Source organism: Gossypium raimondii, chromosome 9 (assembly GCF_025698545.1).
Source record: "Gossypium raimondii isolate GPD5lz chromosome 9, ASM2569854v1, whole genome shotgun sequence".
In the NCBI taxonomy this organism is placed as follows: Eukaryota; Viridiplantae; Streptophyta; class Magnoliopsida; order Malvales; family Malvaceae; genus Gossypium; species Gossypium raimondii.
Window position 1 is genome coordinate 29,484,256 of NC_068573.1, and position 17,604 is coordinate 29,501,859.

General features: G+C 33.1%; 1 protein-coding gene across 1 annotated transcript; it reads left to right on the top strand.

The window, feature by feature from the left end:
- Positions 1-12,136: 12,136 nt before the first annotated feature.
- Positions 12,137-17,115, top strand: LOC105798899 (uncharacterized). The gene is made up of 13 exons (XM_012629138.2): positions 12,137-12,792; positions 12,895-13,300; positions 13,396-14,047; positions 14,369-14,409; positions 14,618-14,686; positions 14,882-14,982; positions 15,148-15,226; positions 15,404-15,502; positions 15,624-15,692; positions 15,810-15,859; positions 15,969-16,050; positions 16,140-16,234; positions 16,471-17,115. The coding sequence occupies exons 1-13, from the start codon at positions 12,365-12,367 to the stop codon at positions 16,595-16,597; spliced, it is 2,298 nt and encodes a 765-aa protein (XP_012484592.1). The 5' UTR covers positions 12,137-12,364; the 3' UTR covers positions 16,598-17,115.
- Positions 17,116-17,604: the final 489 nt, after the last annotated feature.

The following is a 17,604-nucleotide window of genomic DNA, read 5'->3' on the forward strand; positions in this document are numbered from 1 at the left end:
TAAAATAAACAAAACCACCTGGTTGGATCATTGAATATTATTCATATAAAAATAAATAAAAATTTGTAAAATTAAAATAAATTTATATCGTTGTTGGAAGTGATTTTTTTAAGGTGAAAGCTAAAAGGGAGGCCGCAACTTGCATCCTGTTCTAAAATCAGTTATGTACAATATGAATTACATTATGCTAAAGTATACTAGTAGTGGTGATCTAATTATTAATGTATTTTTTTTTGGTCATTCAACTTAAAAAGTTTTTGATATAGAATGATGACAGGAGTGAAATCAGAAATTACTTTAAGGAGGTCACAAATGAACTATAAATTTTTGACGGAGTTAAAATACAATTTTAATATTATACTAATTTGCAACTTAACAAATTTTTAAGGGGCTAAATGGGTGGTTTACCATTTTGGGAGAGGCCAAGACCTCTCTCCACACTTTTGTTAAGAAAATTCAATAAATTTGGCTCTAAATTTATATATTCTATCAATTTAGTCTTCATTCTAAAAATTTCAAAAATAATACAATTTTTTATAAAATAAAAATATTTAATTTTCTGAAAATTATATATATACAAAAAAAATACATAAATTTTAAAATACATATATTAAAAATAAAATAAAAAATTATGTTGGTTTTATTCTACAACCTGCTTGCTCCTGCGCTTTATAAATTAAGAATTGAGTTTGTAGATGGAATATCTCCTCTGGGTCTTCTTTATCCACCTTTGAGTAACCATTTGATGTCCTCAAATTGCCCCCCCCCTTCTGTGGGAAAAATTCAACTATGAGAACGAGAGTTAAAGAGAGGAAGATGAGACTTCAAATTGAAACATTATTTATAGGCGGGTTGCATGTTAGCCATTGAAGATGCCATATGGTGCTAAAGTTGTACAAGTGAAGCAATATTGATTTGAGACTTTATTATATTCATATTTTTATATTATCAAACACAATTCCTTTATGCAATAGTCAGTCTATACCAATGATATGCTAATAAATCGTATGCTCAAATCAAATTATTTAAGGTAAAAAAAGGATATTATTTCTAAATTTTTTTGAGAAAGTGAGAAGCATGGGAAATAATAAAGAGGTATGTTGGTCTCTATGTAATAATAATTGTTCATGAGATCCTAATACTGCATGTGTATAATAGAATTACACCGACAGTTTACAAAAAGCAAACCCATTTATGAAAAAATAACATGGTTGGAATACTAAGAGACATTTAATGATCTTATTCCTCTCGACAACAATACACAAAATGGACTACCAAGATGTATGTACACAATTATCCAAGGTCTAAGAGATCAAGTATATACATAGAGGAATACATATACCAAGAAATTTGTACTTTAGTGTTCTAAACAACACTTTGACAACAACAAAGTACATTGCGTCTAACTAGTCATTTGTCAAAAGATGCTAAGTAACTTGAAGTTAGTGCATGTATTACTTTCTAGATATAGAGACAAGTGTAACTTGAGGTTTAGGTAGTAATATGATAAAGCTTGTCTTATTTGTTGGTATATTTGATCAACATATCTTGGATATTTGCTTACATCTTTTTGAGGATTTTGTGCAGCCAATCTCAATATTATAATTGGAGAAAAGATTGGACCAAGCAATATTACTTTTTAAGAATCTTAATATGACCTATTTACTTTATATACTGAGATATGAAATCACCAGAAGATATGGGCTTACTTGATAAAGATTGATCTCAATTCTTTACATTCATACTTTAAGGGAAATTGATTTGATGAAATCTAGGTAGATTAGAAAAGATTGAAGCTTACTTAGTGAATTTAGACTCTAACTCTTTATATGGAGGCCTTGTTCAACATTGGAAGAAATTGTTGAGCTAATATGGTTTCAGTTATAGCATCAATTACAATTGTGCCTATAACTGCTCAGAAACCATGACTTGCCATATTTGTTGTTAGTAATCCTTTTGAACCAAAACAGTTGGGTCATGACTAAGTTGATCGTGTGGAAGTGTGTTGGCCCACCTATGAAGATCATTCTAATGGAGAAACAAATCAAAGAGGATTGGGTCAAAACTAATCGTACAAATTGAATCTTGTGCCTTATGGAGATTGGATCGAAAGACTTAAATAATAGCTTGAAAATCTATTATTTATCTTAGACTTTAATAGGAATTTTTAGTCTTGTTTTGCATGCTACTTTGGCAGGGATTTGTATTATAATTGATCTGTATTTTAGCAAGACTTAAACTCTTACATATGTGAGGCTTGTATTGGTTAAAAAGGGTAAGAGAATTTAGCATGTTATTTTGTTCATTGGGAACTCGTATCAGTAAGTGCATTTTGTAAGTAAAATAAATGAGTCACTTGGTTTTACAAATTAAGTTTTTAGGGGGAAAACTTAGCAGAGAGTGATCTAAATCGTAAGTATAAGTGTGAGGTTGCTACATTGGTAAGTTCTAAGACTTAAATCATTCATTGTACATTGTTGAAATAGTGGGTTGATTCTCTAAGCAAGGCATTGTAGTCATTGGTGTTTATCGAACAACATAACCAATTGTTTTTGTATTACTGTTCTTTATTTGTTATACACCTCAAGTATAACTGCTCATATAATATTACTTACAAAATTAAACTATTCTTGCATTTGATATTAAAATCTAACACTTGACATAGTAAGTGGTGTTTCTGGTGTTGATTTTTGCTAGTAATAGAAGGTTCATCTGTTTCATGTCCCTTAGTGTTGGATGGATCCAATTACACGTACTAGAGGGCAAAGATGAATGCACTTATAAAGTTAATGGATGAACAGGCCTGGTGTACAATTTTTACTAAATAGGAGCCACCTACAACTAAAACCAATTGCTACACAGGTGAGTGGTAAGACTTAAATCATTCACTGTACATGGTTGAAATAGCGGGTTGATTCTTTAAGTAAGGCACTGTAGACATAGGTGTTTACTGAACAACATAACCAATTACTTTTGTATTATTGTTATTCATTTTTTATACACCTCAAGTATAACTGCTCAATAATATTACTTGCAAATAGACTATTCTTACATTTGACATTAGAGTCTAACACTTGACGTAGTAAGTGATGTTTCTAGTGTTGATTTTTGCTAGCAATGAAAGGTTCGTTTGTCTCATGTCCATTAGTGTTGGATGGATCCAACTACATGTAATAGAAGGCAAGGATGAAGGTATTCATAAACTTAATGGATGAAAAGGCTTGGCATATAGTTCTTACTAGATGAGAGTTGTCTACAACTAAAACCTTAAGAGTTAAAACTCCCAAATTTAAACTTACGTAAACAACTTATGAGGAAAATTTGGTCAATGTAAATTCCAAAGAACTTAATGCCATATCCTATGGAGTTGATGGCTAAGAATTCAAGAGGATATCCAAGTGCACCACAGCAAAAGAAGCCTATAATATTCTTAAAACTGCTTCAGAAATGACAAACATTGTGAAACAGTCAAAGTTAGAGATGTTGACCACTAAATTTGAAACTCTCAGAATGCAAAAGAGTGAGACCATTAGAAAAATTTATGTCATGTTGTAGGATATGTCAAACCAAACATTTGCAATTGGTAACAAATACTCAAATTCTAAACTAGTGAGAAAAGTCTTTAGATAACTATTTATGAGGTTGGCCATCAAAATCACTAATATTGAATAAGTTCAGGACGTTGACAACATGCGGATAGATGAGCTCATTAGATCATTGCAAACATTTGAAATGAATATTGATGAATAAAAGAAAATTATATCAAAAGGTGAAAATAGTATAGCCCTGTAATGACCTGTGGTCCGAATGGTCGACCGACTACTCGATGGCGAGGTTACAAGGAAAATAAATGAACTCAAAAATCTTGGGTAAGTGATGATTCCACCGATTTGTAAGTTAAACTTGCTATTGAACTTATTTAAATTGAGCCAATAAGAAAGACTACTTGATGAAAATTAACTAAAATAATTACAAAAGATTCAATTACATAAAGTTGTACACGAAATGTAACTTTGACCAACTTTCAACTTTACCTCGATAAATACATATCACAAAAAAAAAAAAGAGAAAGGCTCACGATATAGTCTCAGGCTAGCTAATTGGCTATAACATGTAAAATTCTTTTTCAATATTAACAACAAACAACTATTGATTACCAACTGATTCAAAAATAGCAAGTTTCCTTAATTACCATATCAACAATCCTCATTATAGCACTAGGATAAGCCAAATTCCTAGAATGCATACAAATTTATTAAATGCAACAATCAAGCCAACTAGTACGTATCCAAATTAACATACATTGTTTCACCACCAAACAAGATAACTAAATTTCTTTAATCCACCCATATACTCATATATGTGCAGATAGTCATTAAGAGGTGTTATTTGGGATGTCTTAAAGTGAGTCTCTTCAAGACCTTTTAACATCATTCAATCCTTTTTCTTAAAAAATTTAAGCTTCTAACGCCTTTTTATCACCCAACCAAACCTCTGCAAAGCCACATTATTATTACAATTTCAACATTTCAAGGCCTAATATTAGCCATCCGAACCTCAGCAAAGTTGTATTATCGTAATGGTCATACTCTGCATAGCCATATTATCATCCATCCGAACCTCTGCAAAGCCATAACATCAATAATTTTCTTTTGAATAAGATTTGCATCATCATCAACAAACATACCACAACTCTTCACATTCGAAGTCTAATTCTGACAATATACAACATCAAGTTCAAACATATAAAAGGAAATAGGTCATTTGAACAATTATAAAAATTTTAGCATTTAGACAACATGACCAGGGCAATCAACCAATTCGGTTGTACTAGAATTCATCACGATTAGACAGTAATTAATAATAATTGTAATAGCCCGGTTTTAGCTAAATCAGAATAGTGGTTTTGGAACCACAAATTCGAGGTCATAAAATTTATTTTATTATTATTTTAAAATTTACAACATGATATTAGAGTTGTGTGAAATTTTTGTAAAGAAATTTTATCGTTTAAGTGTTTAATTTGGCAAAAATGACTAAATGGCGTAAAGCGTAAAAGTTGTGTTCTATAAGCTAAAGGTATCAAATAGCTATAGAACTTAAAAATGAAGATCCTTATGTAGTAAATATCTCATTTATGAGATAGTGGATGATAGTGGAGTGGCAATTGGTGTTATTATTAATGTTTTTAAAGGGTAAAAGGGTAAATAGGTAATTAAGTTAATAATAAATAAAACAAAGCCAAATATCATCATCTTCCATCCATTTACAATCGAAAATAGGGTTTAAAACAGTCATTAAAGAGCTTAACATCCGACCATGGTGTTTTTGCTCAAATAGGTACGGTTTTAACTCCGTTTTTAATAATTTCTACGTTTTTGAGATCGTTGCTTCGTATTCTAGCTAGCCCATGCCTTAATTTTTGGATTGGTTGATGAGTTTGTGAGTTGCAATTGATGATAGCTTGATGTTTTTGTTTTTTGATGATGAAAAATAAATATTTGATGTTAGATTATCATGTGTTACTAAGTAATTTTTGATAAAAATGCTTATTAAGGATTAAAATGTGAAATTTGTAAATTGAGAGGTTTAAATGTGAAATAAATGGAATTAATGGGCTGCTAAGGACCTAAGGAATATTCGGCCAAACATGGGTTAAATGAAATTTTGAGTATTTTGTGTTGTTTTGAAATAGAGACTAAATTGTGAAAATGTGAAATGTCAGGGGCTAAAGTGAAAAATGTCCATTTATGTGTTTTTGGATGAAATTGAATGAACATGTCTTTAAATAAGTTAAATTTGAATTGATTTAGATCAAGAAAGGAAGAAATCAAATTTAGATCGGGAGAAGTCAAAAGTTGTTGAATAGTCGTTCCGATCCGTTCATTTTCGTACGAGGTAAGTTCATAAGTAATTATATGTTTTCAAATTCAAGTGTATATATATTATATGTAGCCGAATTGAATTGTATTTATTGATATATATATTACCGAATTGATTTGAGCATTGGATGACTAGTTTCGAGCATGAATTGATTTAATCACGAAGTCGAAACCCCTGAATGAACCTTAGGAAATGTATAGGATAAGGATGTCATGACATAAGGACTTCCAAGATGTGATTTCATGTAAGACCATGTTTGGAACATTGGCACCGAAGTGAGAGAACGTATAAGACCATGTCTTGGACATTGGCATCGTATAAGAGTCGTATAAGACCTTGTCTGGGACAATGGCATCGAAATGTGTTAACATGTAAGACCATATTTGGGATATGGCATTGTACGAGCTTTATATGATTTCTGTGTATCCTTAACAATTCTGAATGGTTCATCGGGCATTGACAAAACGAGACCAAATATGAAATTGAGCTAAATGGTTCAGGTATGTGAGAAGTTTGTATATTCATGAAAGATCAAGGTAAGTGTAATATTTAATGTGGTAATATGTAATTATATAAGTAAGATGATTTTATATGTGTATGAGATTGATTAAATTTGGCCTATTTGAATTGAACTATTAATGTCCTTGTGATAATATAATTGCTCATGACTTACTAAGTTTTCAAAGCTTACTTTGTGTGTCTTTTCATTATTTTATAGATTTTGAAAGCTAGTTTCGAGCTCGGGGATCGTCAAGGATCATCGTCACACTATCGATTGCTATTTCAGTACTTTAAGAGTTTTTACTTTTGACGTATGGCATGTATAGGCTAGTTTCGATATGGTTCATTTTGATCTGTATATATGTGGTCATGCGAAAATGGCTTGATAATGATGCTAATGTTTGTGTATACTCGATCATGGTATAAGCTCATTTTGGGAAGTATGTTTCATTGTATATATGTATGGTGTATTGGTTATATGTTTTGGTTGAGTAACGGTTTAGTTGATGGATATGTTTTTACTATAATGCATATGTTCCCATAAGCTAAGTTATGTATAAGTGATTGTTTGCATATTTGTTGTTTAGGTACGGTTTGTGATGGAAAAATACTAATATGTTTTATAATTTATTGGATGGTTATCTAGGTATGAACATAAATAGTAAATTGCATGAATTAGTAAAGTACAAAATCATATTTAATTGATTGGTAATGTTTGATAATGTCTTATGTATGGATGATATTTAAGCTATATGGTGTGTCTTGTTTTGACTTAATAATTTGAATGTGCATAGGTATGTAAAATGTACGTTTGACAATTTGCTAATGAAATAGATTTATAAAATTAAAGATCATAATCTATGTGCTAGGTACCACATATGAAATGATACATGCTTAGTTTTAATTTAGGTAGTCGAATACCATGAATGTGATGTTTATATTGTTCGAAAATCATATTTATAAAGAACGTGTTGTATGACTTTGATGCATGTTAGTTGGTTCGAAAATTTGATTGAATGGAGGACATTGATATGATTGAATTTGAAGCATGGTTCGTATTTGTAATATGATTAATAATGCATGTTTGAATTAATTGGTTATGTGCTTTATATATATGAATTTGACTTACATGAATGAGTGAATGGTTGCTATTTGAATTTGATAACTATTGTAAAGAAGTCATTATAATTTTGTGCATGAATTGTAATAAATGATCGTGATGAACTATGTTTTGTTCGGTAATGCCTCGTAACCCTAATTTGGCGACGAATACGGGTTAGGGGTGTTACAATAATAAACAAAACAGTTTACCACCATTCAGACAACACCAATTTCATCACATTTGGACAACTTAAATAAGCCTGAACACCATTTAAACAGTAATAATTATCCATATCTTGGACAAAATATCAAACACTATTTTAACAATCATTATTTATCATTTGAACAACTTAAATTTGGTGACAAAGCACCATTGAACAACAACAAGTTATTCACCATTTAGCCAGCTCAATTTAAGTATTATTTTGGTAATAAACAACAATGGACAACAACAATTAAATACCATTTTTGACAGTTTAATTCCAAAAATAAATAAAAATGAAGAACAATAATTAAACACCCTTTTTGACAACTTAATTCCAGTAATAAATAACAATGAACAACAACAATAAAACACCCTTTTTACAACTTAATTCCAATAATAAATAACAATAAACAACAACAATATGAACAAAAATACACCACTACCAAATCCAGTGAAACAACACACTTGGGATGTTTTTGTACCATCTACAACTTGAAAGAGAGGTTCACAATTTACCTATAACAGAATAAGTTAAACTCAAAAGCTTACCAAGAAAATCTTCCAATAAGGGTCGAAACTTTTACTCAAGCTTGGCCTTGCCTTTGCCGCTTGGTCTCTCTCCTTCCTTGCTAGCTAAACAAATCAATTTTTATCATCAATGGAACTTCTCAAGGAAACAACAAGCTTTATAACATCAAATAGAAGTTTTCCTTTAGCTATGCAAGAATGTTCTTCCCCCACATCTCACAGCCACACCAACCAAAAACTACCAATTTAATTTTAACAAAAAATTAATAGGTGAGGAGAGTGAAAAATCTCACCAAAACTCTAGATTTCCTCTTGATCAAGCTAGAACATTCATTTCACCAACATGCAAACCATTCATCCTTCTGCCCCATTCATTCGAACAAGTCAAGAGAATATTAAGAAAAGAAAATAAAAATAATGCTTAAGTGTTCCTTTTTTTTTTCTATCAGTTCTCCCCCTTCTTTCTTTACTCATTTTTTCCTTAAGATAAAAAATAATAAAAGAAATCCCTTGGTCGAACACCAATATCTTTGTATGCATCCAATTAAAGCATAAAATGTGTTCATAAATTAAATGGGCCACTAATAACCCTTATGACTTCATGTGTTTGTAACTAGATAGTTAAATTTTAAAGGGTCTCATTAGCACCCTTTTAGCCTAACCAACCCGTCAATTTCTAGGAGGACTACTTTATTCTCTCCTTTCTTACAATTCGATACTAAGCTTTAATTTCGAGTAAGGTCATTCAAACTTTAATATAAATTTATCTAGACTAAGTAACACTTGAGTTAAAAGTCTTAAGAAAAACAAATTGAGCCGGGCAAGCCCTATAAGTGACAACACTAATTACAACTGAGGGTGCCACTACCACTGAGGAATTGCAAGAACAAATGACATTGCTAACACAAAATTTTAACAAAGCTTTTAAGAAGTTGTCAAGGAGGAAATAAGTTTGATACTGCGAAAAACTTCTTCAAAAACAAAGACAATGGGGTTGTGATCAACGAGGAGCACAAGAAAAAGAAGAAGAAGGGCATCCAATGTCATGAATGTCATGGTTTTGGTCATGTGCAAGCTGAGTGTGCAAACACTATGAAAAAGAAATCTTTGACGTGACTCAGAGAGATGAATACTCAGCAAGTGAGAATGATAAAGATGATGAGAACTTAAACAATTATGTTGTTTTTACTTCCTAGTTGCTGACAAAAGTTATAATTGATTCTGAAACTAGCAATAATGGTGAAGCTTAATAGAAAAAAGACTTTATAAAGATATACAAAACCATGCTTGACAAATGTGAACAGGTTTATAAAATTAACGTCAAGGTTATTGATGAGAATTATGTGCTTAAATAGAAAAATCAAAAGGTGTTGAAAGACATTGAAGAGAAACATTTTTTCGACTGAGAAAGACATATTATGTCATTGACATTAAGATCCAAAGGGATAGATCTCACCAAATGTTGGGGTTATCATAAGAAACTTATATTAATATAGTTCTTAAGAGGTTTTAGATGAAAGATTGTTCACCGAGTGTTGCAACCGTTGTTAAGGGTGATAAGTTCAATTTAAACCAATGTTTGAAACTCGAAATTAGGAAGGAATAAATGAAAAAAAAAACTCATTTTAGCCGTTGGAAGCTTGATGTATGCTCAAGTTTATACCAAACCTAACATTGCATTTGCAATGGGAATGTTGAGAAAATATGAAAGCAATCCTAGGATAGACCACTAGAGAGTTGCAAAGAACATGATGAGATATCTTCAAGGAACTAAAATTCACATGCTTATTTATAGGTAATCTAAAATTTTAAAAGTTGCCAGATATTCGGATTTAGATTTTGTTTGTTGTGCTAATTCTTGGAAATCAGCATCTACATTTAAGTTGGCCAGTGGAGTCATATCTTGGAGAAGTGTTGAATAGACAGTAGCAGCAACCTCTACTATAGAGGCTAAGCTAGTTTCATGTTTTGAAGCTACCTTGCAGGATATTTGGTTGAGAAGTTTTATTGCGAGTTTTAGAGTGTTCAACATATCTCTAGACCCATATGGATATATTATGACACTATGATAGGGATGTGTCAAAGTAAACACATTAACATTAAATATTTCGTAATTAGGGAACACATTAAATCATGAAATTGCTCATAAAACACATAAGTACAAAGTTAAATATAGTTGATCCCTTGACAAAAGGCATACCACCAAAGTTGTTCAAGGGTCATGTGGTTGAAATAGGGGCTATCCCTAAAATTGTCACTATAAGATAATAATTTGATTAGTTTGATTTCTCCTTTTTGGTTGTAGAGAAAATAAACATTTTGATTGGACTTAGAACAAACATTGATAATTTCCCACATTTGTGAGTTTATTTAGAAGGATAATATTTACATGAAAGGAAATACTAAGTTAAACGAGGGATAGTAATCGTAAAGAAATTCTAAATTATTTGTTTTAAAATTAGGAAAACATAAAAAATATATATATTCAAAAAATTAGGAATTACCAACGCACATCTCAATTCATCCATAAAATTCAAAAATTATATAAATTGAGAATCCATTTAAAATTGTTATTTTTGAAATTATAGAAAATATAAAATTATTTAAAAATACATGTAGAATGAAGTTGAAAAAAGACTCAAACCTCCATTTATTCACATTATTCTAGACATCTACTCGTAAGTGTTTTATTTTATTTTATTTAAAAAGATAGTTCTTTGAAAGGATTTTTAAAGCTTTTAAAATAAATTAAATAATTTTATTAGATATAATTGAATTTGTTTATAAAATGTAACGGAGACTTCAAAAACCAAATTAGGGGGAAGTATTGAATTGAAAATTATCCCCTATATTCTACTTTGAAAGGGCAACTTGTAGCCTTGGACCAAATACTTACCATAAAAAGCCACAAAACTAGAACATTTGATTGTTGGTTACAAGGAAAAACAAATTATAAAAAATGAAAAAGAATGATTTTGACTTTTCAATTTATACCCTTAGCGGAAACATTGCATATCCAAGGAGAAACCTTGAAGTTTGCGTTTGTGACGACGCGCCACGTCGATTGGACATTCACCTCAAATTCTATCACTTAATTGGATGATTTCAATCACGTGAATTTTAGCTCGTGGGGATGCTACCCTACTCCTTAGTGTATTTAAAGCATCTGGTTAACATTATGTTCAGATTCACGATGAGATAAAAAAGGGGCTAATTTTATGACACCTCCCGAAATTATAGACCTGATTTTAATTTGGTCCTGATTTTTGAAGTATCATCTAAGGGCGAGTTAGGTTGGTGTCTATTAAGGTTTTACTGATTAAATCGTTTATAATCTTGGTTTAAACTTAAGTTGGTTAGTCAATTCGATTCATATCGGAGGTTGTTGGATAAGTTTGAAAAATCAACCTACTCAACTGAAAATTGAAAAACCAAATGTATCATGTCGGTTAAGCCAGTTCACTAGTCTAACCATTAAATTGAATGTTAACTATCAACTTGTATCTAACGTGAAGATCATTTAAACATGTAAAACATTTTTTTTCACTTTTGTCTTTATATATTTTTTTTTATCTTTTGGTGTTGTTCATGTTTATTTTACTATTTAAGTTCGGGATTCAAAGCTACCATTTCCAACAATATCGTTTTAAAGCTCAACATAAAAAAAAGTATGTATGTATTTTTAAAATATACTTCACACATTTAAATTGACTTTCTTGTTAGCTTAGAACTTTGCATTTTATGGTTAAAAACCTAATTGATGAAAGACCTAATTGATACTTGGATTCAATTAAAGTATTTTAAAATTTAGAAACCTATTTAAAATTTAGAATATAATGCGACAACATCATAAGGAATTAACCCGAAAAAGGAAAAAAAAAAAACCAGATAGAAACTGTCCCAAAACAAAGAAGGCAAGAAAAAAAGAAAAGATAAATAGAAAAAAGGAAAAGAGAAAAAGTTGAAGTCTTTGAGTCTTAGACCTCTCTTAAAAGAGGAGGAGGAGTGTTTGTTTCTACAGAAAGTGAGATCTTTATATCTTATCAAAGCTTTGAACTTTGAAGCCCCTTCCTATGGTTTGACTTTTTGATTTGGTGAAGTGTACCAACAAAAAAAAAAAAAAAGAAAGAAAAAAGAGTAGCAAACATGGAAACACCTACAGCGGAGGAGCTTTTGAGGAAGATCCAAGAACTGGAGGCAGGACATGAGCATCTCCAGCAAGAAATGTCTAGATTAAAACAATCCGGCGCCGGTCAGTCAAAGCCCGACCACATTCGTCAAAGATCCCACTCTACTTCCCCTCAACGCCGCCGCTTCCCGGGGAATTCGGCCGCGGCGGCGGCTACGACGGCTGCTGCTTTGAAGAAAAGTTCTTGCTCGTTTCGGCATTCGTCGCCGTTGCAAAGAGAGAGCAGAAGGTGTGATACCGGAAATGGCGGCGGCGGAGGTGATGGAGAAAGCCGGAATACCGGTCCGGCTGCCGTTAATTTCACTAACAGTCAGTATTTAAATATATTGCAGTCTATGGGACAATCTGTTCATATATTTGACCTTAATGGCCGTATAATTTATTGGTAAGAGGGTTTCTTTCATGCCTTTAATGTTCTAGTCAGTGATTAACCTTTGTTATTAGTAAATGTAAGTAGCATTCTTATTAAATTGGGCATTTTTTGCAGGAACCGAACTGCTGAAAAACTTTATGGTTATTCAGCGGCGGAGGCTTTAGGGCAAGATGCCGTTGAACTTCTTGTCGATCCCAGGGACTTTGCGATGGCGAATAATATAGTTCATCGTGTTATGATGGGTGAGAGTTGGACTGGGCAATTTCCTGTTAAGAATAAAATGGGGGAGAGGTTCTCAGCTCTTGTAACTGATACTCCTTTTTATGATGATGATGGTTCTTTGGTTGGAATTATTTGTGTATCCAGTGATTCTCGGCCTTTTCAAGTTGCATTTTCGGCTGAAAAGCAACTGGAAGGAGATTCGACCTTCAGCCGGTCCAAAAATGCTGTTTCGGCTAAACTCGGTCTTGATCCTCAGCAACCTTTGCAAGCTGCAATTGCGTTGAAGATAACGAATTTGGTATTGGTTCCTTAACTTTCATGTATGTTTCTGGTTGGTTTTTTATTGTTATTGTAGTTTGTCATGGGTTGATTGTGAAAGAGTTACTAATGCAGGCGTCCAAGGTGAGCAACAAAGTAAAGTCCAGCATTAGGACCGGAGAGAATTGCATTGATTCGGAAGGGGGAAGTGGAGATAGTCATCATTCTGATCATGGTTTCTCCGATGCCGTACGTTTTGATCATAAAGAAGATGCAACTTCGAGTGCAGCCAGTACACTGAGGGGAGATGTACACCCATCTGCCTTTGGTGTATTTTCTCCTTTTGAGGAGAAGCCTGCAGTTAAAACCTCGAGAGATTCTGGTGATGAGAGTGAAGGAAAGCCTGCAATCCAAAAGATTATGACCTTAATGAATAAGAAAGGGTTATCATGGCCTTGGAAAGGGAATGATCGAGAAGGATCGGAGGCAAGGACTGCACGTTTTGTTTGGCCTTGGTTGGGCAATGATCAAGAGAATGAAACGCTTGAACCCAAGTGCCCATATTCTAGTGCAAAAACTGAAGGCCATGTTAATGAAGGTAATAGACCCGTTAATAACGAGGCATCGGGTTCCTGGTCATCATCTATTAATGTTAACAGCACAAGCAGTGCCAGCAGCTGTGGAAGCACCAGCAGTAGTGCTGTTAATAAAGTTGACATGGATTCTGATTGTTTAGATTACGAGATCTTGTGGGAAGACTTGACGATTGGAGAGCAAATAGGGCAAGGTAAATTCTTTTGGCTGAACTGCAACTGGGAGATGTGATGGAATTATGAACTTGTTAATAAGTAGATCCTCTACTTTATGCATTGAACTTTACGCCGATCCTATCATCTTCATTCTTTGATATGGCTAATATCAAAGCACATGAACCGAAACCCAAATGTCTATTAGACAATTATGCGAGTGACTGAGAAATTGATAATTGACTCAAAGCTTGCAGTCCATGTTTTACTTTGTTTTTACTCTATCGTTTCTGTTAATGATGTTTTTCATGGATATATATTATTCTAGTATTTACTTAATGTTACTTTGCCTTTTCTCTCAGGTTCTTGTGGAACTGTGTATCATGCTCTGTGGTATGGATCAGTACGTTCTTATTCTCCTTCTCCTTTGTTTCCTTTCTGTTACTTTGCCTTTTTTTTTTCTATCTAACATATCTATATGCTCATGTAAAGTTTTGCCTAAAATGGAAAGATGCTGGCATGGATTAATGGAAAATGGTAGGGAGCTCTAGGAAAAAAAACTGTAATCATCTTATTATTTGCATAAACGAACCATATTCATTTTATTGCAGGATGTTGCTGTCAAGGTATTTTCAAAGCAGGAATATTCGGATGATATTATACATGCCTTTAGACAGGAGGTGCGCTTAATTGTTACATTCATTTTCACCGTATTTTCATACTTCGTTACATGATTTCTTTTGCTTTTTTGGTAATTGTGGAGTCATGTAGTACATGCCCCAGCCAACAGACCGAAGTTGCTGCATTTGTTTTTGTTCTGAGTTCTTTCTTCCTCTTTCAAATGCTGCTCTCACTATTTTGACTTCTCTTTGAAGGTATCTCTGATGAAAAGACTTCGGCATCCAAATGTTCTGCTGTTCATGGGAGCTGTGACTTCACCTCAACGTCTCTGCATTGTCACAGAGTTCCTTCCACGGTATGATCTCAACTTTACTTTTGAAATTCCTTTTATGCTGGCACTCATTTTTCGGCTTTCACATTGCATATCTTTTGCTCCGCGGGACAGTAGTTTTGTTGATTTAAATTATAGTATGGTTTACTTGGGTTGATGAATGCTTATATTTGTATCTTAATGATGCAGTGGGAGTTTGTTTAGACTACTACAGAGAAATACTACCAAATTAGATTGGAGACGGCGTATTCATATGGCTTTGGATGTTGTAAGCATTGGTTAATTTGGATTTTCCTTTTCCTTCAATTTCATGATGGTTCACTGGTTATGATGGATGTAGTGCCATCACCCTTTGTTCTGCATTTGTTTCTATTTCATGTTTGTTTGCATCGCTGGGGTAGCCCTTCCCTCATTCACTTCCTTCTTTTTGATTGAACTTTTTCAGGCACGAGGAATGAATTATCTTCACCATTGCAATCCACCTATAATTCATCGGGATTTGAAGTCTTCAAATCTCCTTGTTGATAAGAATTGGACTGTGAAGGTTTGCCATTATTGATGTCCATCTTTCTAAATGCAAATCTTGTTTTAGTTTACTTCAGGTTTTGAGGATACCATTTTTTTTTACTTGAAATAAAAGGTTTCGGTAATTCTATTTTGGACAGGTTGGTGATTTTGGTTTGTCACGTCTCAAGCACGAAACATATCTCACTACAAGGACCGGGAAAGGAACGGTATTTACTGAAACCTTCATTTGCTTCATCAATAAATATTTTATCTAATATCTTAATCATTTTCCCGAGGAATATCTTTTTAGTTTCTTAATTGGCGTACCGTGACTTTTTCTGTAGCCTCAATGGATGGCCCCTGAAGTTCTTCGTAATGAACTCTCGGATGAGAAGTATGTTTCTCCCTTTCCTCTCTTTTTCACTCACATACAACAAATCCCCATGCCCCATCACATTTGCCTTTCTCCCACTGCTGACCTCGATCTTCTCGAAAACACTTAGGTCTGATATTTATAGCTTTGGAGTGGTATTATGGGAGCTTGCTACAGAGAAGATACCTTGGGAAAATCTCAACTCAATGCAGGTATAGTTTTTATCTTTTCCGAAGAGTTGAAAATCATTGAACCAACTGCTCTCTGCTAAAAACAAGGTCCTACATTGGAATATTTATAGGTGATAGGAGCTGTAGGGTTCATGAACCAACGACTAGAGATACCAAATGGAGTTGATCCACGGTGGGCTTCTATAATTGAGAGTTGCTGGCACAGGTGCTTATCACTTTACATATACTTATATTATTTTAAACCAAAATTATCTTGGGATTTCATGATGAGTCGCATATTCATTTTAAGCCAACTTTTTCATGTGTTTGAAATCGAAGGTTTATTCGTAGCTCATTGACTTAGGGTAGTACTTGTCTTCAGAAGTAAATCCGATTTTCTTTCTTCCCTCATGTCATATAAACATGGTTTGATATATGAATCTAAAACATCCTGAAAACCAGTGATCCGCAGTGCCGGCCAACGTTCCAGGAACTGCTCAACAAGCTTAGAGATCTTCAAAGACAATATATTCTCCAATATCAGCAAGCACGTAACATGGGTGGAGATGGGTCACAAAGGGAATCATGAACCAAATATATATTCTTTTTTTGTGCCCTTTTTTAACCATATCAGCAAAAGTTGTAGAAGCATGGGCATTTGTTATATCTTTTTGCACCATTGCTATTCGTTGAGGTGCTGGTTACCACAAAATTGGCACAAAGTTTGTGGTGTTGCCATTTTGCAATTGGCATCGAAAAAAAAGGTGAGAGCAGACAGAGAGAGAGACGAAAAAAGGAGGCAGTAGTTGGCACCATGTGAGCTGCTGCCCCTCTCAAGTTGGATGCTCATTGGCTGGTTGTGAGATGTGTTGTTATAATGTGGCATCTTTTTATATATATATATAATGTAGTGCCACAAGTGGTGTTTGTGAGAATTGGAGTCTTCTTATGAGCTATGATTTTTCTAAAAGAGAGTACGTCATTATGTCAGTCAGGAGCCACTAATTAGGGAAAGTTGTACAGAATATATACAAATCATCAATCTTACATTTATTGGAGTAAAAATAATAAAGTGAGAGTATTGTCTTGCTTTCCTTCTTTTGTTAATTTTATATAGGCTTAAATGTGGCTTTCTTTCTGAAATAATACAAAAAAATAATTAATTATCTAAATAATATGGTTTTTTTATCAAAATAATATAAGAGAAAAATTGAATCCCAAATTAACATAGCGGTTGTCAATTTGAGGTTAAAATCGAAGCACCTGGTTCATTGGGATCCCAATCGACTGCTATCATACCAATATGGTGTTTTCCATGTTTTGTCATGGTGTAGGGATAGAGATTCTCTACTGTGTAGGGAGTCTAAAATGGTAGTTGTCATGTCGATTTGAGGTCTCCTAAGGAGGAGAGAATCTTTGTTTCCTGTACCAACATGACTTAAAGTTATGGGATTTCTGGATCTACCACTCATAGGGCTCTTTAAAAAGTCTCAATTTTTTGGGATATATTGGTATCAATTTGGAAAAATATTTTGAAAGTTGAAAAAAAATTGAGAGTAAGTGAAGGAAAGAAAAAAAATTAAAAGAGTTTTTAAA